The 22656-nt window shown below is 41.5% G+C and overlaps 1 protein-coding gene across 4 annotated transcripts; it reads right to left on the bottom strand.

Annotated features, from left to right (window-relative positions):
• Positions 1-16: 16 nt before the first annotated feature.
• On the bottom strand, positions 17-22571 carry LOC122993336 (abl interactor 1-like). Of its 4 annotated transcripts, XM_044367417.1 has the most exons (11): positions 22235-22569; positions 16250-16417; positions 10678-10854; positions 7478-7492; positions 6755-6858; positions 6341-6481; positions 6004-6104; positions 5245-5460; positions 3336-3425; positions 547-732; positions 17-444 (listed from the first exon to the last, which is right to left on the bottom strand). In XM_044367417.1, exons 1-11 carry the CDS (start codon positions 22349-22351, stop codon positions 269-271), a joined length of 1491 nt encoding a protein of 496 aa, XP_044223352.1. In that variant the 5' UTR covers positions 22352-22569; the 3' UTR covers positions 17-268. The 4 variants fall into 4 exon arrangements, with proteins under 4 accessions (XP_044223352.1, XP_044223354.1, XP_044223353.1 ...); XM_044367419.1 differs by lacking the exon at positions 3336-3425 and having other exon boundaries at positions 22235-22571; XM_044367418.1 differs by lacking the exon at positions 7478-7492 and having other exon boundaries at positions 22235-22566.
• Positions 22572-22656: the final 85 nt, after the last annotated feature.

Genomic DNA, 22656 nt, shown 5'->3' on the forward strand with positions numbered 1-22656 from the left:
CTTCTTTGTGCGACACCTCTTTTTTTTTTTTTTTTTTTTTCTTTTTTTTCTGGGAGCAGAACAAAACTGTGCAAGCACAAGCTCCGCCAAAAGAAAAACCATTTGTAAATTCCAAAGACTTCACCATGGCACTTCATTCAAAATGGGAGCTGTATGAACTGCTATCGCCGGACTGCATACGTCTGTACATCTTCACGGTTTTTACCTTTGTTTAAAACTGCACTGCCATGTTGTGTATGTGTTTTTTTTGTTTGTTTGTTTTTTTTTTTTAGTCAGCATAGTGCATGATCGACTCGACGTAGTTTCCCGGGAAGAGTCCGGTGACGCCGTTGCAGACGCCTTCGAACCAACCGTCGTCGTTCTTCTTGATTATGTAGATGATGGCTCCCTCCATGAAGGACAGCTCATCCTCCTTGTCCTTGGAGTAGTCGTAGATGGCCACAACTGGGATGAGGCAGAAAATAAATGGAAAGAGAATTAACCTTACAAATGTCTTTTTTTTTATCGGTTTACAGTTTCCACCAGACTGTTTGCTCTGGCACTAACCTTTCTCTAAATAAACCTTGGGGGCCCAGTGGGGGTCTCCGTCAGCGTAGGGATCGCTGTAGTGGACAACCGCGGCCTCTTCTTCCTCATAGTCCACGGGTGGGGGGGGAGGAGGGGGAGAGGGTTCCTCAAACACACCCATGTCCTCTGGGGGAGGCGGAGGGGGCGGAGCTGGGCTGTCTGTTACTGAAGGAGGACAGAGAAATTAAATGAGAAAAAAGAGCACACAGATAACGTGTCAGACCTCTTCAGGCAGGGTTTGTATGAAGTTTCAGTTTCAAAATTCAGTACTACTTTTATAGACTTTAATCTAGCCAACATTTTGTCTAATTATTTTTTTGCATTTTGGCAACCATCATCTAAACCAACAGGAATCTTTTTACTACAAAGAACTCTGCAGACAATTCAATTTTAGAGTAAATGTGCAGAGTTTCAAGCGTCCACTAGAGGGCAGCTTTGGGTTTTTTTTCTACTCATATGTAAGACAGAAGCTACAACTACTATGAGTATTCAGGTTCCGGATCCAGGATTTTAGAAATACTGAGGTCATGAGCACAAGTTTCAAAGCTTTCATCACATTGCCAGGAACGATGTAACATTATTGTGGGGAAATATTGCATTCATTTATTTACTGTCCTTACAATTAGTAACATTTACATATATGGACCCTAAAATCCTGGAATCAGCCTATAAATACCTACCGTGTGTTAGTTAAAGAATAAAATAGACTGCACAACATCTCATGATCCTCAATGGTACTGTGGCTATGGCACTAATATTATTGACTCTAGTACAACAAGTATTACTAGTATTATTCAGTTCTATGTCACCCCACAGAGAGCTAGAGTAAGAACAAAACAATTTAAACTACTTTTTCAAATAACTGCTAAATAACAACTCAGTGGTTTTGTGGCTTCATTTTAAGATATTCAAAAACTTGTGTGATTTGCATTTTTCTTCCCCTGAAAAGTTAGCACATGCTCTTTTTAAGCACAAACACCCTAAATACTCCCTTGAGTCGGTTTTGTGAGACCTACTTAGAATGAAGTGAGACTGGTTTGTATTTCTGCATTCAGTCGGGGGTGATTCTGTGTCGTACGGCTGATAGTAACACAGGCAAGGACTCATCATTTCTATGTGCGTGTTCACACCAATGCGAGGTGGTAATATGGGTGGATCAGTGTTATACATAATTGCGATTTTAAAAGCTTTACTCGGCCCTGACACTGATCCTTTGGTGCTGCAGTCTTTTCCTTCTTTCACCCAGTTAATCTTAAAGCGAGTCTCCCTGCAGCCTTTCACCCATATGTCCAGTGATTAAAGAACAACCCTCCCTACCTCTTATCTAACTAATTCATAAGGCTGCTGCTGTTGAATTAAACAACTGGTGATAATGCACAAGAGGACTAAATTTAAATAACGTGTCCCCTCGATTCCAATCTGCTTACGCACCTTTTTCCTCTGGTCTAACAACTGACTTTAAATCTATTTGAGCATTAAGAGCTGAAAATGCTTCTCTTGGATTGTATTAGTCATATCCATTACCCATTTTAAAGGTCTGTGTAAACACAGCATACATTACTTTTAGTCAGAGTGTGAGTATGTAGTTGGCAAGGACTGCATCTGACTTCTGGAAGCCTCTGTGACGGTAATGAATTACAATTCATGCTGACAGACAAAGCATGATATCTTAAAAAAAAAACATGTAATAACATATGTTTGGGTATCTATTTGTAAGTTTTATTAAGTATAAAACCGATAATCTAGGAGATGAAGTTCACAGTTTTTGCACAGGAGATCCACTGCGTTTTAAGTGTTGTGACCTCCTTTGGACTGTGGCATTCTTTTCTCTGTCTGTTCAGTCAGGGTGGTTATTGCTCCTCATACTAAGTACCCAGTTCTTCTTCTATTTACATAATAATCACTGTTGCTAAAATGCAGCACTTCCTGTAAGCCAGTGGACTAGTACAGAGAAAGACCTTCCAGACACTGGCTAAAGAGCAAATGTTAAAGCTTGAATGATGTTGCAGACATTTATTCATATGAATATTGTCCAAATTCTTAATTATGTTAGCGTCTGCTTAAGAGCAGCATACATTTAGTCAGCAAACAATTACAGAGGGATGCACATATAGTATATTAAAACAATTTGTTCTGTATTGGACTGGATGACTCATAGCCAGCCGTGTCCTTCGGTTCAGTGTTTTGGCTGCTTGCCTTTAGCTTGACAGACAGATGCAGACAGTTAGACAGCTAACACAGCTGCATTTCTCTAGACAGGCGGGTGGAGAATCAGGACACGGCATCAGGTCACATTTTCTCTCCTCGGTGGACAGAGAGTACAGGACGCACGTTTTATGTGATCCATCGCCATGGCAACAGACAGACATCTGAGGGACACGGGCGCCCTCAACCCTGCACACGGTGCAGGAAAAGGTGTGCTGAGTGCAGCGAGCCGCAGTGCTGAGTGTGAATGTGAAGCAGTGTGTGGATGCTGAGACCGTTTCAGATTATTGTTAAGATGAATGAGGAAAGATGTCTCCACATAGACTCTATATACTATATGTATGCATGTGGAGATGCCCACATATGTGCTTTTTCCTGCAAATGGGCGTGAGTGAATGTTTCTTAGAGTAGGTGGATGTGAATGAATGAAAAGTATGTTTTTTTGCATTATTGTATGTATGTGTATATAATGGGTATTTACAGTGTACAGTGTTTTTGTACATTTAATTGTAGTTATACATGTATATCAGCGTAACATGTCTATGTATGTGTTGAGTACTTACTGCTCTCCTGCATTCTGGCCACAAAGCCGGTCAGAGGGATCTGTGGGGTCAGCTGGACCATTGGAGGAGGAGGCGGAGGAGCCACAGACACTGGAGCGGCAACACCCAGACAAGCAGAAGAAGCAGCAGAGAGACGGAGAGCGATGGGAGGTGGTGGACAGGGAGAAAGACAATGACATAGAGAGAAAACATCATAGATGAGAGGAAAAGCAGAATGGAGACAGAGAGGGGGAAAAAAAAGAAAATAAAAAAGCTTGTGAGCGAGCGAAACAGTGCAGCAAGCATTGCTGAGCAACTCATTTACACATTTCCAATCAGCGTTCTTTTGTGCTGCGTTTTTCAAGCTGTGCTAAAGAGGCAGTCATCTCATCTCAGCTTGAGAATCTACCTCATCAGCATCTGTTTTAAGTCAAAAGCAAAAGCTGTGGGCAGCAGAAGGTTTCTGCTACAGTGAAAGAGGTACAAAGCACTACACAACCCCCCCCCCCCCCCCACCAAAAAACAACAGTAGCAAGGTGACAGAATGACAAGTAGACAAGTAGAGCTGCAGCATCCACATGTGATCGAACTAGCAGTTTAACTCAATGCTCATTAGAGTAGTGTGTGTGGATCAAGAGCAACATTTGAGTTTAATCACACCCTTTGCTGAACGGCTTTGTATTCATGTAATCTCTACCTTCTGCCCTTAAAAAGAGGCTTTGACATAAAAAAAAAAAAAGATAAATGGACATACAAACAAAGAGAAACACAGCTGTCCTCACTCAAAGACATGATGTCACACACATGCACGCCAGGTCTGACTCATAAATCACATGTGATGGAGGGGCGTCTGTAATCTGACTGGGCAGTAACGTCTTATTTTTCCACGCTGCTCTCACCACAGAGCCTCATCCATCCACAGCTGCACCCTCTGAGCTCAAGGAGAGATCAATGAGCTTCCGTACGTACCGCCACTAGCTTCTGTACTGTAAAAACTTCTATTACAGTCACCAGAAATGCACACGCATCTTTCACTGTCATTAAATTTCAAAGAGAAGACATCACAGAGATCATTTGATGTACCAGTTAAGTCCCTAGTTGATTCAGCTCTGCATCATTCTCTCTCTCCTCCCAGACAAGACAGACAGCCTCCTCCCTCCTCTGTTCTGTGCCAAGGATGATGCTTGTCCTTTGAGAGCGAAGCCATTAGAGGAGAATGGCTCAGAGTGATGGCTGCCAAAATCAATCCTGCTCTTCTGACAGAAAATATGCATACGTACGTCCTGGGTTTCCCCTTGTCAAGCAGTTGTTTATGTTTTTTTCTCTGACCTGAAATGCCCTTCTGTCTACCTGCCACTCCTGAAAAAGAAGCGTCCTCCGGCGGACTAAAGTGACAATGTCATAAGTCAATTAGAAATGGTAATGACAGCTGCTGCACAAGCAGTGCTGAGGTGGGAAGGTTTCAACAAGCCTGACTTCACTAATTATGAACCATCAATCATTTTCATTAGCCTCTGGAAGGGCTAGTCCATGCATACCTTTCATACCCAAAGGAGAGTTTTAAGCAGATTAGCATAATTATGGATTGAGGATAATAAAACAACTGCCAAGAACGGACAGTACAGTAATACAACAAATGCTGTCACATTCAATTTGGTCACGGGTGAGTCTATCTGCGAGTTTCATTAGATTAGATACGACTTCTCAGGATACTTTAAATGTCAATGACAATATAATAAGATGCTCAACATTAAAATAAAACAAATACCATTCTTATATTTGATATTTAAAAAAAATCTAACCATAGCTTTATGATCCTCCTTTCACACACTTAACACGGCCTTATATTTCTACACACCAACATTCTACCAAACCACACCCTATATATAAGTATTATTATTAGCAAATCAATGCATTAAACCTGAGTTACCTGAGTTCTGTGGGTAGGCTGGGCCCCCGTTGATGTGGGGCTGCTGGGAGGAGACTGAAGGGGCGCGGCGGTAGGTGCCTGTGGCCGACACCATGGAAGCAGAGGAGGTGGTGGAGGAGTTGTGACGGGAGATTTGGCGGGAGATGGTGCCGAACTGGGACATGGGGATGGGACCCAAGCCGGGACCCTGGGGCACTGAGGCTGAAGATGTCGCCACTGTGGGTGAGGACGGCAGCATTACAACCTCTGATAGAGGATTGTGGTTACTGATTTACTTTAGCAGTTACTTACAGCTGTTCCGGATTTCCTCCCACATCGCTACATATCATACACATATGATATTTTAACATAAATGATAAATACAGCACAGATTACATGTACACATTAGAATAAAAACATCACAATTAAAAAAAGTATGTCTGCATGTACATACATCCTGTCATTAAAGGAAAAGCACAAGTGTGAATAATAAAATCAACCACGACTGCCTTCTATTTATCTGTTCCAGGCTCCTGGTATTGTGTTCACTGTCATGGCTTACTGGGACACACTGCACTTAATGAGCCATCGTTAATGTTATTAGTAACACCTGTGCTTTTGCTACAAAGACAAGTCCATGTGTCTACTGTGAAAAGATCTATAAGAGTCATAGAGTGACACACGGGGAGATACAGAAAAAAACCAACAAACCCAGTAATTACTCCCTACCCGTGGACACCTGGTGAGCAATAATGAAAGGTTACGGCTGCTGGGACTCACCTTGCCCCATACTGGGAGGGGAGGGGGTGGGAACTGCTAGAGGGACACCCACTACACTGCTTCCACTGTTCTCCCTGCCGCCACTCCCACCACTGCTGCCACTGCAGAGAGAGAGAGAGAGAGAGAGAGAGAGAGAGAGAGAGAGAGAGAGAGAGAGAGCCTTAATGATGATCACTAAAGGAGGCGTGAGACAACCTTAATTACATGACCACTTTTGACATCCTATCATTACTCTCTCATATGTCATTCTGTCATTATACCTGTCACTGTGGCAACAGATTCACAGCTCTGTGAAAACACTTTGTGCACATTCACACGTGAACAAGGTCTGTGCTACCTGTGTGTCCTGGGCCTCTGGTTGAGAGAGGCTGTGCGTGCAGGGCTCTGCTGGCTGCCCAGTCGGGCCGGGCTCGTCATGTAGTCATTAGGCACCACCGGGGGCTTCACTGGCTCCAGTGTCTTGTAGGGAGTGTTGCGCCTGGACAGAGATAATAGATAAGGAAAGAGAAGTACAGAAGAAAAAATGAACTCGCAAAAATACATAAAAAATGTTCTTCAGGCTGTAAGAGCCCTGTGGATGCTGTTTGTTAATGTAACCATGGTTTACCATTCAGGACACATTCAATTGCCCAAACCAAACAACTTTTTTTTTCTGTAAGTGCAAGGATAAACACATGCACATAGCGACGCTGGTGAGATCAGGACTACCGTAACTTTAACAAATCATACATGTTAAACTATAAGTTCTTACCCCAGGGTACCGCGACCAGCCATTGGGGGGCTTGGGGGTTTCTGTGTAGGTGGGTTGGTCCTGGAAAGCGTCCCTCCTCGCCCTGCCGCATTGTTCCCATGTTGCTGGAAGAGCAAAGACGTGTTAAAAGGAGGAAAGAAGCGTTTGTATAATCTGAATAGCTGACGGCAGTGTTTCCCCTGCCAATGAATATTAAAGCCGAGGAGTCACTCAACCTGATAATAATTAAGCAAAACCTGAAGTAGTTTCAATTGAGCTTTACAGACAGAAAAGTTCTTGGAGTAAGACTGGCACTAAGGCTTGAAGGGAGCAGGTGATTGGCTGCCTAGATTGAGAAATTGTGCATGTGCATGTAAAATGGGATGATTATAATGTATATTTTAAATCTCCTATTACCACTTTTCTTTACTGTAACATATTATACATATTGAGTTGAACTTATACAATATTCATGGGAAAATTTCACATTAGGTATCGACTTGCAACAGTTAGACTAATGACAACTGGTGAGCATTTGAATTTTACAAGTAGCAGGCAACAACACATGAAGATATTCTAATGTATAATGACGATGCTTTGTTGCACTGCAATAAATCAGGAAACAAAATCTCACATCAAAATGTTAAATTCTTGTTTACAGTTTTAAGGGGTGTATGTGTCCCCCGATCGCTTGGAGTTTGATCAACACATGAGGAAAAGAAGAGAAAGACAAGCATCTCTTACCTTGGCCTTAAGCCACTGAGTGCAAGCAGGCAAAAAGAGAAGACAGAGTTGGTTAATGGTTTTGAGAGTGAGTCTTTGATTTTAGTTATTCTAGTGATAGTCAGTGTGAAATCTAAGCATTATGCATGAACCATACTTCTATTCTTTATTATTATATGCTGTGTTTAAGTTGTTACAGTAGGTGTAGATTGAACGAGCATCACAGAAACACAAGTAAGAGAGTAGAGACAGATAATAAGACATAAAGGACACTAATATAAGGAAACATGCTGGTGTAAATATAAGTCTAAATCCCCACTACAGGCCACACTGCTGCTTCTTAAACCCAACCAGATTCACGTAGACTGAGTAGACTGACCAGGTGACCAAGGGCTAAAATTCTGTTTCAAGTCCATTCAATGAATCAGAAACGTTTTCTACTGACTATCCATGATGATGATATTGAATAATAAATAATTGGATTGTGTTTATATTGTGAAATAAATAATTGCCTTTACAGTATGGAGTGAAATTATGATATTTTTCAGACTTTCTCACATGAATAACAGCATTTCATTAACAAAGATAGAAAAAAGAGAAAAGCAGCAAACTTTTGGCATTATTACCTTATGAATTTAAAGGATGAATCATTTGCTCACTAGCTGTACTAATCACATCTCTTGACTCATCTTGAGTCACATTTTATAAACATTTCACATATTATCTGTTGCAATAAACTCTAACCAGCATCCATCATCAGGATGAGACATTATTTTTTTGAATGCCAGTCACACACCTGTCTGCCAGAGATAAAAACCCACCAAACAACCCAACACTTAACGAAAAGGAACTTAACTTCCTTTTGTTCCAGTTTCTAAACACGGCTTTTGGGGAAAAAAAGAGCAAGAAAGATTAAACCACTAACTGTACTGTTGCTCAAAAGCACAGAGTGAAACTACACCTCAGCCTTGTTGATATAAGTGTGTGTGTGTGAGCCTATTCTGTGTGTGTCAACGTCTAGACGTGCGTTACAGGCTGTAATCAGAATCGGGATCACCGTATCGTTAGACACACTACAGATAATGAGCGATGCGTGAGCGACATGTGGCTGCTCTGACGCTTTCAGTGTTGCACTTGGGTAGTAAAGCACAGCCAGGCTATAAATAACAGCGGCGAGGTGAGGTTCAGACCGTTGGCGTGGCTGAAACTATGTCACCCTGGTAACTGGCAGTAATGCCAATAAAAGGCTATTATGGCGGAGAGGAGAGCACAGTCATCCGTAAATGTGTGAATGGGTCGTTCCGTGCTCGAGTCTGGCTTCCCGTCTATCCGTGGGTGAGTTCCCCTGGTGATGTAGATGGCAGGCAGAGGGGCTGCTGGTGATCACGCCTTGAACGCTCGAGGGAATCCACAACAGCCAAGAGGAAATAGGCAGTGCTAATAAAGTGTTGATTCTTACACAGGATGAACACACCCATACCGTGAGCATGTACACAACAGCAAATAAGATAATATACCACTCTCAGAAGTGTTTTTCTATCTAGTGGCTGCTGCAGTTGTGAGTATGAAATGATATCAATCCTTCTAAATTATTCACAGACGTGTAAGAGAGAGAGAGTGTTCTCGGGGGGGGGGGAAATATGCAATGTGATATGCATTTCTGTCTGTGCCGAGCCAGACAAACACACATCCATGAACACACATGCAGCTACACATATACACACACACACACAAAAGCCAGACAGAGAAATCACAGAGAATTCAAAATGAATAGCTCAAATATCCAATAGCAAGGGATATTTCAATACTCAGAGGTTTTCTTCCTCCCTTAAATGATATAAACTTTGTTTAAAAAACTAAACTTGAATAGAACAAAGCACTCCCCAAATGTAGACTCCAAAAACAAGCCTTTTTACACATATCTGAGTCATGTTTTGGCAGCTCGTACTATTCCTTTTCTATGGAAAGAGAGAAAAAGGGTTGAACGTTTTCTGGCATCCACACCGATGATCTGCACTGATTTTTTCGGAGATCCATCATTCGCAGCACCCATGAATGATGCTTCATTTGCATAGCGGGCCGTGCCAAATCCGTCTCAGTGTGAACCAGCTCTCAGAGGAGGAAACACTAGCTTTTGAATTTTAATGGTGTTGTTTGAAAGTCAGAAAATGGCTACTATCTTGACAGACATAGGCGTTGAGAGAGGGATGAAGAGGATGACTCAAACACTCTGCGGAAATGTATGACTCCAGCAATCGATATACATAGCTGTCTGTAGACACACACACACATACTCACACACTCACGTTTTGTTAAAAAGTAGGAAAAGAAGCAGAGGGGAGAGGAGAGAGAGCGGATGGATCATAGGGAGAGAGAATAAAAAAAATCAAAGAATGAGGCGGAAAAGGGTTGAAAGAATATGTTCCCGGGATTCAAAAGGGAATGTGATGGTGTGGGGAACACTTGGCCGAGATGTTGCTTTCTTGCTCAGTCTGGACACCAAAAACACAAAAAAACCATCCATTAACTTCCAGCTTGGGAAGTTGTTACTGAGCATGAAGAAAACTTCTGACAAACAAAACTTTTTTTAGTCTTGTCACAGTCTGCTACTAACTTAGCATCTTACAAGTGTTTGTTCTATGCGTTTCCGTACTTAATTAACTAAAAGGCCAGTGTATTGATTGGCTCGTGGTGTGAGTGGATGTGTGTGAGTGAATTATGAAAGCAGACATCAAAGTGCCAGGTGTGAACTGGACTGAGTATGTGTTTTGCTGTCCTGCGATATCGATCGACACTGGAAATGAAGACGATATATCAAAGTAATGACTTTAGGATTTGGCTGCGTCAGTCTGGTTGTGATGAAGCTACAACAGTGTAGAAGTGCTTTTTGAAAACCAGTAGCTAGAGAGTGAACAGAAACAAGAATGCTGAGTAAATAAATATATCAAGATTTGTTGACTTTTAAGTCTATTTAAAGGACCAGTGTGTAGGATTTAGTGGCATCTAGCGGTGAGGTTGCAGATTGCAACCAACTGAGTACTCCTTCCCTCACCTTCCAAGTAACGAAAACACAACAATTCTTATTTTCAGGTGATTATACACTATTTTAAACATACTTATGACTATTTTATTCCATTTCTGCCACGTATGTTCTGCTTGAAGCCTTACACACCGGTCCTTTAAGGTTTTTATCTTGACATAATGATCCAGATCAGTCTTACTTTGACACCGTGTCCCACATCATCCAGCAGTGTGTAGTCGATTGGCTTTCGAATATAGCGCACTGGCCGCTCCATGTTGCCCGGGGCGATGATCTTGTGGGTGCGAGAGGTGTTCTTATTTGTGGTCAGGATGCCGATCTCTCGACGTGCCACCTTCTCCTTATGAATGTCCACAGTCTGCGGGAGAGAAACAAAGCAGGATGTGAGTGATGGGTACAGGAGGCATCCAACTTTCTGTTTTACTTCTATTACTGTAAATCATTTCCCTGAGGAGAGGCTATAATAAGAGACATTTTTGCCTGTTTTATACATGTATTTGATCAAATATTTTTGAGTTGGAGGCCTCCTTGTCTTCTGATCTGTTGCTGTTTCCTGTGAATTGATGTAAATTCAACACTTCCTTCATCTGTTTCTAATTAAAAGCCTTCCACCAGCTCAAGGAGATATAATCCATTTATTTGCTTGAAGGGCTTTGATTATGAAATAATACGATGTGTTGAGTTTGATTAACAGAAGTTTTCATCGTCGAGATGTCCTGACTTTTAGTCCCTTGTATGGGCTGAACTCCAAAAACACAACTGGCAAATGATGAATAAACTGACTTTGATGTGTTAAATTGATAAAGTGCCCCTTTAATTATATAAAAAAAAAGAAATTGTGTCTTTATAATTTCATCCGTTTTCTTCCTCTGTGGTTTTCAAGTCTCTCAGCCTCCCGCTGCCCGGACATACAATCTGCGTCCATCCTCTGAGCTCCTACTGACCCACTATTCTACTCCATTGGCCTACACCCTGGGGGCCGTTTGACAGAGCTCTCCTTTAACCCCGTCACCAGGACTGAATGAAAATGCCAGTGACCTCCATCTCTTCTGAGATTACAGTCATTACCACTCACAGCAGGCGCCCGCACGGATTGGCCTTCAATTTATGAATGATAGATGAAACTGGAAGGAGCGAGGGATGAGAGGAGGGAGGGAGGGAGAGCTGAACGAAATGCGGTGAAGAATGAGGGAGGACGGACGGCTTCATCTCTAGAATATGAGGTCACGCTTGGGAGCAGAGTGCTGACGAAGGTACAGTTAGCGCGTGTGTTATTAAGGCTAGTGTGAGGAATATATTCATCCTACTGTGCGTACTGTACCTCTCCTTGCATTTGTGCGCATTCGATTAAAAAAAAGAGACATTTTTAAAAATAAAAACAAAATGTATATGTGTGTGCGTGTTTTGTAAGTAGATTTACGCTCGCGTGTGTGTGTGTCTGAGACCCACACAGCGACGAGGTCACGCATCGGTCTCATCAGACGTCTCATCCAGTCAACCCGACAGCTCCACTGCTCCCTGGGTGCTGTAAACCAAGAATCCGACTGAGAGATTCAAAGTCTGTCTAGGTGTTGTGAAGTTGACCCCGGTCTGCAGCCCCCCCCCAAACTCTCTACGTGTCTGACGTGAAGTCCGTGTGCTGCATGCCAGATATAGTGTATATAGAGGACATGCAACGCTCTTTTTTTAGGAGAGGAAACTGAGGCGACACGCCCAGCTTCGGTTGGGAAGTAAGAAAAAAGACCCGCCTGTTTCCTGCTAGTGATAGAGGAGAGTGGAGGTGGAGAGCAGATTAGTGGAAGCGAGAGAAAAATAAGAGACGGAAGCACTGAGAGGCAGGCACAGAGAGAAAGAGAGAGAGCAAGGTAGAGACACTAATTATGTAAAACTACAAAATCTTTCTGGTGGACTGTCGTGATCGAGAAGACATTGAGAAGAAAGGACAGCGGTGATGGAATCAATTCCAAGAAAATTAACTATTTTGTCTCTAGACGCTTGCTACACTGTTACATCTGTATGTGACAATTGGATCCTGTCAGCATCATTTCAGCATTTCCTCTGCACAAAGTTATCTAAGTGAGGCTATCTTTATGAAACATCTAGACATAATAACTGTTACCTAATCACTGACGACAGACCTCTGTCTGCCCTTCCTGCGCTCTCTCAATCTCATTTTCTTTTGTAATCTCTTTACTCTAATAAACATCTGGCTGTCTGCTCACCCTCTGCAGTCTGTTTGTGGGAACAGATGGTACAGCTGTAATGTTCGCTGCTGGATCTATAGTCGCGTCCTAATAAATCTGTGCTTTAGCAAATGATTATTCTCTGCGATTACAGTGGAGCAAGTTGTAGGAAGTACACCCTGTCACACATTTTATTTTGTCCTCTTGAGGGTGGAGATATTTCACAACTGCAGTGCAGCAAATGTAAAAAAGAGAGAGTTGTACACATGGTTGTATCTGTAGATGTTATCAAAAGTCAAATGTCAAGCGTGTTTCTTGAGTGATGGTTCTTATTCAGCTTCTTTGAATCGCTGCCGGTGTTGAAGTGTTATTGGCAGGAGGAAAATATGATGTAGTCTGCATTGAGATTCCAAGGCGTGTCAGGAGACGTGTGATATCATACATCAACGATCTCATATGTAGCTTTGTAGCTAGTCTACAAATTCAGACAATTCTGCTGTAGACATAATATTCTTTGGGCCGTGACTAAAACCTCACAAGTGTCCCTATCTGTGTTATTATCATATTTTGAATGTACGGTCTGAACTAATTCTAGGTTGATCCTGCACTTGAGAGGATTTGACCGATTGAAATGGAGCCGAGAGAGACACAAGTGGGTCATCGAGCTGATGAATGACAAATTTTGAGCAAAAAAAAAAAAAAGGAAAGAGATGAATCAGAAAGCAAACTGGCAGACAGCAGGACTCGAGGAAATGTAAAAGAGGGCTTGAGAGACTCGTGGGAAGGGCCTTTATGTTTTGAATTACCAAAGAATCAAAATGAAGTGCTTCCATTTTGTTTACCATTTGAGTAATTTGGCTCCAGATGAATGCACAGACGTAGTTTTAGGCACGAGCGTTCAAGTTAACTGATTCGTGCGCGGAGACGACATGTGCTGCCACAGCTCTGCTTTGATTAAATAAGCTGCTGATTTGCATTTAGGTAGCAGTCTTTCTTGTATCATTTTGTGACAGCCTCCTCTGCAGTGGGGCTTTTAAATCCAGAGATGAGACTTGGATTTGGCAGGGAAGGTTTGGCTGCTTCCTCTTTCCTTTCCCGATCTAACTTTTTTCACATCGAAACAATTTGGACGACCAAAGCCAGAAAAATACTTGGCACAACCGAGCGAGTTAAAATTTAATTTCTTGGACACATCACAACTAGAATAATGAATCAGAGACCTGGGGAGATACCTGTCTGAACAATCTTAGACTGAGGACAATCGTTTTCAAACTCCTGAAATGAAGAAATGAGATGTATCATTCTCCTTCATCTTATCGGGGCTTTCCATAAAAAATTCAACAACAGAGCTACACTGTAGACTCAGCTCTCCTCTTATGAAATAGGGTGTTAATTCTCATACAGCGGCAATCCACTTCTCTGATATGAACATGGCCATCATATCTTGATGTGATTCGAACGGTGCTTTCAGACAGCGAGCAGTTGCTGGTGGCAAGGAGAGGTGGGGCGGTGCCGCTCTCGCGAACGCGCGCGGCTCTTTGCCACTGCTGTCGGAATTCATGATGATTTAACTTTCTGAACTTGCCGGCGCGACTCTCAGCGTGACCATGGCAACCACAGACACTTGTGCGAGGGAAACGCATATGGGAAATGACATAAGAGCTGATTTCAGGCTATCTTTCCTTTGAGTTTCCTGAGTGATATACATACCTCTGCACCAGCAGAGAACAGACAGATCGATGAAGAGAAACAGTATTTCAAGTCTGATTATCCTGTTTGAGACAATAAAAAACATTAATGATACTAGTTAGCAAAACTTACTATTACTAACCTGCTCTGTTTAACAGCATGATGAGATTGTACTGGGTGGTAAGCAGCAACCTGTGCTTTAGCCTACAGGCTTGTAGCCAATATAAAATACAGAAAATCATGTTGCCACAGCGGCAAGCGCTCGCTGTCTGGAAGCACATTTACACCTGTGCTTTTCCTGCAATGACAAGTCAAAATGCTTGTTGTGACTAAGTTTAATTTTGATCATGATGGGAAGAGGAAAAGGAGCTATTTATAAGGAAAAATGCTTTCAGTCCCATCAGCAGTTAGGTGGCCTTACTGGCTTAACAGTGTCTGTCTTTGGTGCTGTCAATCAATGTAGTTACAATACCCTATAGTGCTATTACGCCTGCAGCAGAAATATCAACGGGGGAAACGAACTGATCATCTCTGAGGATCGATATCTAAAAGACTTTCTTTGCTGGTCATTAGAGAGCACCTCACTCTGCTCCATCCTGTAGCCTGCGGAGTAAAGCGGGAGCTGAAAATGCTAACCAGGCGAGAATGCTGGCGTCAGGATTTCGCTTCATCGCTGACGGGCTTAATGAAGCACACAGGGAGGGGACGGGGACATTCACTGGCTGACAGGCAGGGTGGCCGCGTGAAGCGCAGAGAGAGGAAAAGAGAGAGAGAGAGAGAGACAGAGGATTGCTGATGAAGCAAGAGGGACTGAAGAGGGGCTGTGGAGGTCTGGCAGCTCCAGTATGATCCATGCCCCCGCTATATCTGTCTTTATAACATGTTAATCTCACACAGAATAATATCAACCGGTGTGTATTTTATTGTATTTGATCTTGATCCACCAATATTCCCTCAGAGGATGTAGAAGATATGAAGCAGTTTGTTAACCCGCATAGTAAACCATGAATACTATACATTCACTAATAAAACAACTGCGGCTAATAAACCAGGTCAGAAACACTGATGAGGGATGACATCACCTGTAGAGAGCAACTAACTCTGCATGTGTTCAATCAGTCACTCACATCATACATTCAGGATGTTGTACAGTACATTTCTGCAGCAGCAGTATGTCTTTTTTTTTAACAGAAATACTGTTTTTATTCACCAATTTATTCAAATCACTTCTTCTTCTCCTTTTTTTTTTATCATTGTTCAGCTACTGTCAGTGAAACTCAAGACTTCCTGCAGATGTTTAACATTAAGAGTCTACCAGGAACAAGAAGCATTGTGCCCTTCAGTCATAGAAGGCTGTTAATGTGTATCACATCTATGCAGGAAATGTTGTGTTTCACTGACAGTAGCTTAGCAGTGAGCGAAAACACTGCACACAGGAAGGAAATGGGTATATTTAATCATTAGTGAATGGCAACAGTATTTCTGTTAGACTTGAGACAATCTGGGCGACAGAGTGATGAGTATGACATGATGATGTTGTTGTACTGATAAAACAAGGTAAAATAAAAAGAAATAAAGAAATAAAACTCTGTATAGGAATATAATCCTGTTTCAAATAAAGGCCTGGTTAACTCATGAACCTCGTAGTTGAGGTTAATAAAGAATTTAAAGTACATATGGTGACATTTTGATTAAATTTTGATAAAATCCAAATTTAGACTTTTTTGCTGATTTGAAAAGCAACATTTTAGATACACATGGTTCACCCTTTGCTGTGCAGCTTTTCTCTTGATTCTTATCCTCTTCAATGAGGGGATTGCCTTTCACGTTGAATAAACTGTTTTTGCAGTGGAGCTGTTTTTCTTGGGCCGTAGTGTGTACCTGGGAGATGTGGTTGATGGAGGACTCCATGCGTCGTAGTTGCGAGGCCTGGATGTCCAGCAGCTGCAGCACATTGTTGGCTAAGGCATTGATCTGGTAGGCCACGCTGGCCAGAGACTGGGTGGTGTAGGCCTTGGTCTCCTCCAGGGCCTTCTTCTTGTCTTGAGCCTGGCAGAAATAGGAAAGGAGGACAGCAAGGAAAAGAGAACAGAAGTCAGAAAAATCTGTGGAAGGACGAGTGGGTGGAAGAAATGGAGAAGTTGCCAGAGTGAAGTAAGTTAAGCTCCAAAAATCACTCAAGAGGAAATGATGCACTCTCATTGTTACTTTCCTATCAGTTTTTTTGAGAGAGGAGTGTGAGGGCAGTTTTATACAAGAGACAGTATGTGACGGTCTCTGCTGTTTTTAAACCGCAAAGTCCTGTTAAGATCTGACAGGCTGTGAACAAGGAGTTTATGATGCTCAGGGGGAATGACTTTGTTGAATGCAAAGCAGCCTGGAAATGGACAACAATGACTTCTGAATAACTCAGATGGACAAAATGGGACAGGTGCATGGTGGGAGTTGAGCCCAGTGAACAGAAATGCCAAGACATTTCATAGGATCCCAAATCGCCACCAGGCTGTGCAAACCATCTGTTTCTGGATGTCTTTAAATAGCAAGTGGACTGAATGGACATATTTATAGTTTGGAAAGAGGCTGACAGACTTTTTCAGAAAACTACAACTAGAACTGCGACTTACAATTATTTTTCTGTGTTAATTATTTAGTTTTCATCACTTTCTCATTTAGGGTAGAAGTCAAAACTGACAAATCCCTACCACAAGTTAAAAAGCACTGCATTTGGCACGCTCCAGTAGCCTACTGGTTAAAATGCATGCCATATAATGACATCATCCGCGGTTTGATTCTGGCTGTGGACGGTTGTTGCGTTTCACCCCCTATCTCTCTCTCCTTAATGTCCCTCTAATAAAGCATAAAAAATATATAAAATCACTTCATTTGATTAACCAAATGCCCAAAATACCTCAAGTTGTTGTAATTACACATTTATGAAATGAGGAGAAAAATCTTATTTTTACCATTTTATCTATTGTGACCTGCAAATGTTTCATTTTTCACATATTAATATTAAGTATATTTCTATTTCTTAATAGATTAAAAGTAGTCAATTATTAAAATGGCTATTGATTAATTTCTGTCGATCAACTAATAAATTCATTGGCTCATCACTTCAGCAGCAGCTGTAGTAATGATGAATGATGACATCTTGTAGTTCCGTACTGGTTACAGGCTGATCTAGAAATTATGATTCATGAAAAATTTAATCAAGTACAAAAAAACTGCGACACTCATGAGTGTATAAGTTGCTGCTTACATGCAGGTAAATACATTGATTTTCTAAAGAAATAGTTTGACCATTCTGGGTTTGCTTATTTGCTTTCTTGTCAAGATGATCAATACAAGATTATCAAGAATGAAGCTAGAGTCAGTCAGACCATTAGCTTAGCATAAAGGTTAGCTTAGCATAAAGACTGGAAACAGAGGGAAACACTCCGTCTCCAAAGTTCAAAAATATACCTACGTTTATTGAAAACGTGAACATCTACCAGCCGCTGACAGATAAATGTTCAGATTCACCAGCCACTCATTAGTAAATCATTATTTTACTAGTATTTGTCTGGTGGCTGGTGGTAATTTCCCACCCTGGTAGGAGGTTAGCAGCCTTTTCAATGACCCCACTACACAACATGTACCACCTGTCCACCTGCAACCTTGTAAACCACCTGCAGCACCATCATCTGTTGCAGATGTCTGGTGGGACCTGCGGGGTGACCTGTCACATGGTCAACCTTTAACTGCCAGTTTGTGAAACACAAAGACAGCACTATCCCAGAGACTGGAGCAGGCCCTCATACCTGAGCTGAAATGCTGTCTTATATTCCCAAGGACATGTACAGACTACTGGAACATTTTACTATTCTCATCAGTCACACTAACAGCAAAATGCCAAGAAATAGTACTTAGAATGATAAAAGTACTCAGATGATCGCATATTGGTGTACACGCTGTTAGTGTTAGCACAGTGCAATGCATGCAGGAGAGGAAGGGATGTGTAAGCAGGGATTTAAAGAGAGGTTAAAACTTAAAACTAATTAAAAATGTCCTGTATAGAAAACCCCTGCTGATAGTGGGCTGCTACATTGTTCATCTCCCTCTCTTACTCTCTCTCCTGCTTCCAGATATTATGTTTCATATCACAGTGAGCTTACAAAAGGCTTTTTGTCAGAGTTCCTCCTTGATTTTTTTGTATGTTAAAACACCAGACAGTGCACTAAAATAAAGCAATTTATGGGTGACATATACTGAACACCAGGTCTGATACTGGAATATCATGAACTCCGTGAGTCATGAATGAAACAGCTATGAGTCAGAGGGGGATCATGTGAGCTGGAGGGGGATTTTGGTGCGGATCAGCAACATGGATTCACAGTTAATTTTTTCAATATTTGAAGAAAACGTGATACTGATATCTATCGGTCTCCTTCCACAAAAAATAAAAAGTCAAAGCCAGTCAAATATATTGATAGGTACTTGGTAGTTTAAATATGCAAACCACATAATGGAACAAAATGGAGAATCATTAATATTAAGATTACACATGTTTGGAAGCTAAATGTGAAGACTTGAGACCTATGTGCATGCCAATATCTGCTGATGCTAAGCATCCAGTAGATGACAGGACTAGTCCGACGCCCATCTGTTCCCAAAAATAGCATTATATTCATTTTACATATTAAAAAGCTTATGTCCACCAAACAGTTGCTATTTTTATATGCAAAATTCTTAAGAAAGATACTAAAGCTGAGCTCTGGTTTCGTGCCACCAGTCATTTAGCAGGTGGGAGTTTGTCAGTTTTTTAAATGGCTCATTTCAAACATCTAATCTAAGAATAAACTCTTCAGTCTTTCTCCAACATCACACAGTGGATCTACATATCAGGGCATGCATTGCCAGTGTGGTGTTTTGTGTAATTTTGCTATTCCAGCTGATAGTGTGAATACAGAAACTCAATAATTAAATGCTGTTCCCATAGGATTACACAGATCTATTACATTCAAGTATAACTTCACATCGATGACAACAGTAAGGTGACAAAATAGCCTAAAACATGGTAATGACTAGAAGCAAAAGGCTCAATTCAGCACTTCATTCAGAATACAGCAACAATTTTTACTGCACACAATCTAAGCATAAAATAAATCCACCTGCACCACGCTCACTTTTCATCCCCTGTTTGTGTTTGTCAAGTGTGTTTATATGCATGCTCGTGTTTTTAATGTCCCTGAAGAAATCATTATTCAGAGGAAGCAACATACATGCATCTTCATATACCAGACATGAATATCCTAGTGTAATAATATTCTAGATACTGCAGTAGAGAGCGTCACTGCTGTATAGAGCTCTGAAAATCAGCAGTGAAGCAAGAGATGAAAAGCATCATGAATCAGTTTCTTATAAATGGATTAAGAAAGAGCCTTGACGCTTGCCCACAGCAATATACAAATTAAGTACAAACAACACAGGATGCTGGTAAGAGCAAACTCAGAGCTGAACACCTACAGTGGTCTTTGTCTCATTCAATGTGCATTCTGGACATTAGTCACAGCATGTGATTCATACAATAAGATGAATGAAGTGGTATCATTATTAGTCATATGACACACTGGGGTATAGATATAGGAAATGTAATGCAAACATCTTGTGACAAAGAGGATGGATATTGATGTAAGCAGCTATGAACAAAAGCCACCATCAGTCAGCAAGATTTTTATTGCTTTTACTTTTTCTTCTGTCCACTTCAAATACATAACTGTTTTGCCTGTATCGCACGACAAAGTTTCCATAACATGTCATGTTTTTGTTTTTTTTTTCTTTTTGACACCCGGATGACACACGTCAGAAACAGATTTGAGTCTGTTGTCCATCTGCAAACACCTCACACTCACACATGGTTTACCATTTCCTTTAGCTCTGACCTGCTGACATAAATTTTATGACCTCAGATTTTAAAGCCATTTCCTGATTGCAGATCTGTGAGCAACATCAGTCAGCAAACATATTTGAAGAGCTGGACTTGAGGTGAAGGAAAAACAATTCTTGTTAGGATTTATTTACTGGATTTCAGCCAACTAGTGAGTGGGCTGACATAGAAGGGTCAAGCTGTCTACTGGGTGTTTCTAACAACATGAAAACCACTACATTTGTACCACAAACTACAAAAAACATCATTTACAACAACACAATAATCCAGACTACTGAAACATAAACCATCTTCAAGTGAACATCTAAGTAATGCAGGCTAACCATTAGCCCACTGCTACTAATATACACGTTTACCACCAAAAATCTACCTGTGAGACCTTAAATAAAACGTGGTAGCTTTCTACATAATGATCTGTAGCGCAGAACTGTGTATGCTTGTCAGAATTTAAACGTGCATCCAAGCTATGTAACCTACATAAGCATTTCTGATGACAAGCAGGGCAAAGTGATCTGACGTGTTATTACGGCAAAGCTGTGGGCTTTCTCAGCACCACAGTGAAAAAATTACCACGCTGGAGCACAGTGGGGTTTCTGGCATGTGCTAGTCCTGTCAACAGACACTGCTGTTCACACCAGACCATTCAGCCTAGCGATGGTCTACCACGCTCTCACCCAAGTTTACTGAAAGCACACCCAATGTGGGAGAGTGACAGGGTGAAGAGGTTTTGTTCTAAGTAACTCTTCAGGGCAGAAATCCCCAAACATGTTTAAATAATGTAGACACATTTGATCATGGATCCTAATTTAATATGACTTTGTCTGAAGGAGTCTTGTTCTTCTAGATATGCAGAAGTGAAACACATTTTACAATATTTTGTAGATGAAGAAATAGTAATAATGAAAGTCCAACTTAAATGATACCCAGAGGACCTGATGTTTGTCTCCAATTTGGGAAGCACTGTTTTTTTTGACTATATGTTCATACTTTTCCTGACACTGATTTAACATTCAGTCTGGATATGCAAAAACAAGCAGGCACGCCTATCATTAACCTGCACCATGCATTTGATTACAAGCAAATGATCCCCTGGACGTGTTTTCAGCACTGTAGTAGGACACATGATATCAGCACCATGAGTGGTTTCACTACACATAATACAGACTCTTGCATGACTCGTGTTTTCCCCTAAAAGTCTTTAGGGACTCTGCCCATTTAATGATAATACACTGATATGCAATTTTACAGGCATGTTTGGAGGCTATTTTCACAGGCTGATAGAAAAGAGTAATAATGAAAAATGGTTGTACTTATACTTATAAGTATACTTATAATGAGTTTAATGAGCTAAGCACTTAATGGTGTTTTTCTATTTCCTTCGCTAGCATAATAACAGTCATAAAATGTTACTAGCACTTACAGTTAGCTTTACATTTTCATGAGTGAAATGCTTATAATACGTTTGATTTGTGAAATTTCCCGTTATAACGCTGTTGTGTGGCCTAAACGTGACGCCTGTTTGGTTATTATCAAATAAAAAGGGATAATTGACGTCTTTTTTATAAATGAAGGCCGGTCCCGGGTACCTATCAAACAGAATGCAGTCAGTGACAAACCACTTGGTCATAACAACGACACACCCTCTAAAAACCTCCAGCAGCAGCCTTCAATACATCGAGTGAAGCCTGTAAATGTGAACACGGCTCCCGTACACCGGGCCGACCAGCACCGGACCAGAGAATAACGACATACAGCCGCCTCTGAATCATTACACCGGGAGAAGAAAAGGCCACTCCGGTTAGCGGTTTGAGGATCCCTTTCGCTGCGACCAGCATTTCCTGTCCCTGTGGTTTCACTCACTTCTACTCCAGCACCGCAGACACGACGGAGATAACCGAGAAAAAAATCACCACATTTAATGGCAGCGAGCCTTCTCTTACCTGAACATAATTGTTTTCACAGTATTCCGCAACCCGGGACAGGTTCTGGTAGCTTTCCACGAGAGCTCTTTTACCGGCAGGGATTTCCTCCTCTAATAGCATTTGTAGCTCTGCCATCTTACATCCCTTTGCATTTCTCTCCTCTCTGTTCCTTTCTCAGTGAGGCGAGGCGGTGATGCTGTGCTGTGCTGCTGAGAAAGGGGCTCCCCCGCCTGGCATTGTGGGGCCGCTGGCCTCCGATTCACAACGGCCCGTCACAATCGCAGCTACGTTATAAACGGTGGTCGCTGATTGGCTGAGAGATCCATGGAGAAGAGCCGTTGACCAATAACGTTTTACTGCGATGGCGTATACGTCCATAATGATAACAACGTTATAATAATAATATTACTATTAACAATAATATTACTTTATTATTATTA

This window comes from Thunnus albacares, chromosome 12 (assembly GCF_914725855.1).
Source record: "Thunnus albacares chromosome 12, fThuAlb1.1, whole genome shotgun sequence".
NCBI lineage: Eukaryota > Metazoa > Chordata > Actinopteri > Scombriformes > Scombridae > Thunnus > Thunnus albacares.

Coding starts and splice junctions, on each gene's coding strand:
- LOC122993336 (XM_044367417.1), bottom strand. CDS start 22,351: ATGGCAGAGCTACAAATGCTATTAGAGGAGGAAATCCCTGCCGGTAAA. Junction 6,105..6,340: donor CAGAGGCCCAGGACACACAG/GTAGCACAGACC, acceptor CTCTCTCTGCAG/TGGCAGCAGTGGTGGGAGTG. Junction 733..3,335: donor GGCCAGAATGCAGGAGAGCA/GTAAGTACTCAA, acceptor GTCCTCCTTCAG/TAACAGACAGCCCAGCTCCG.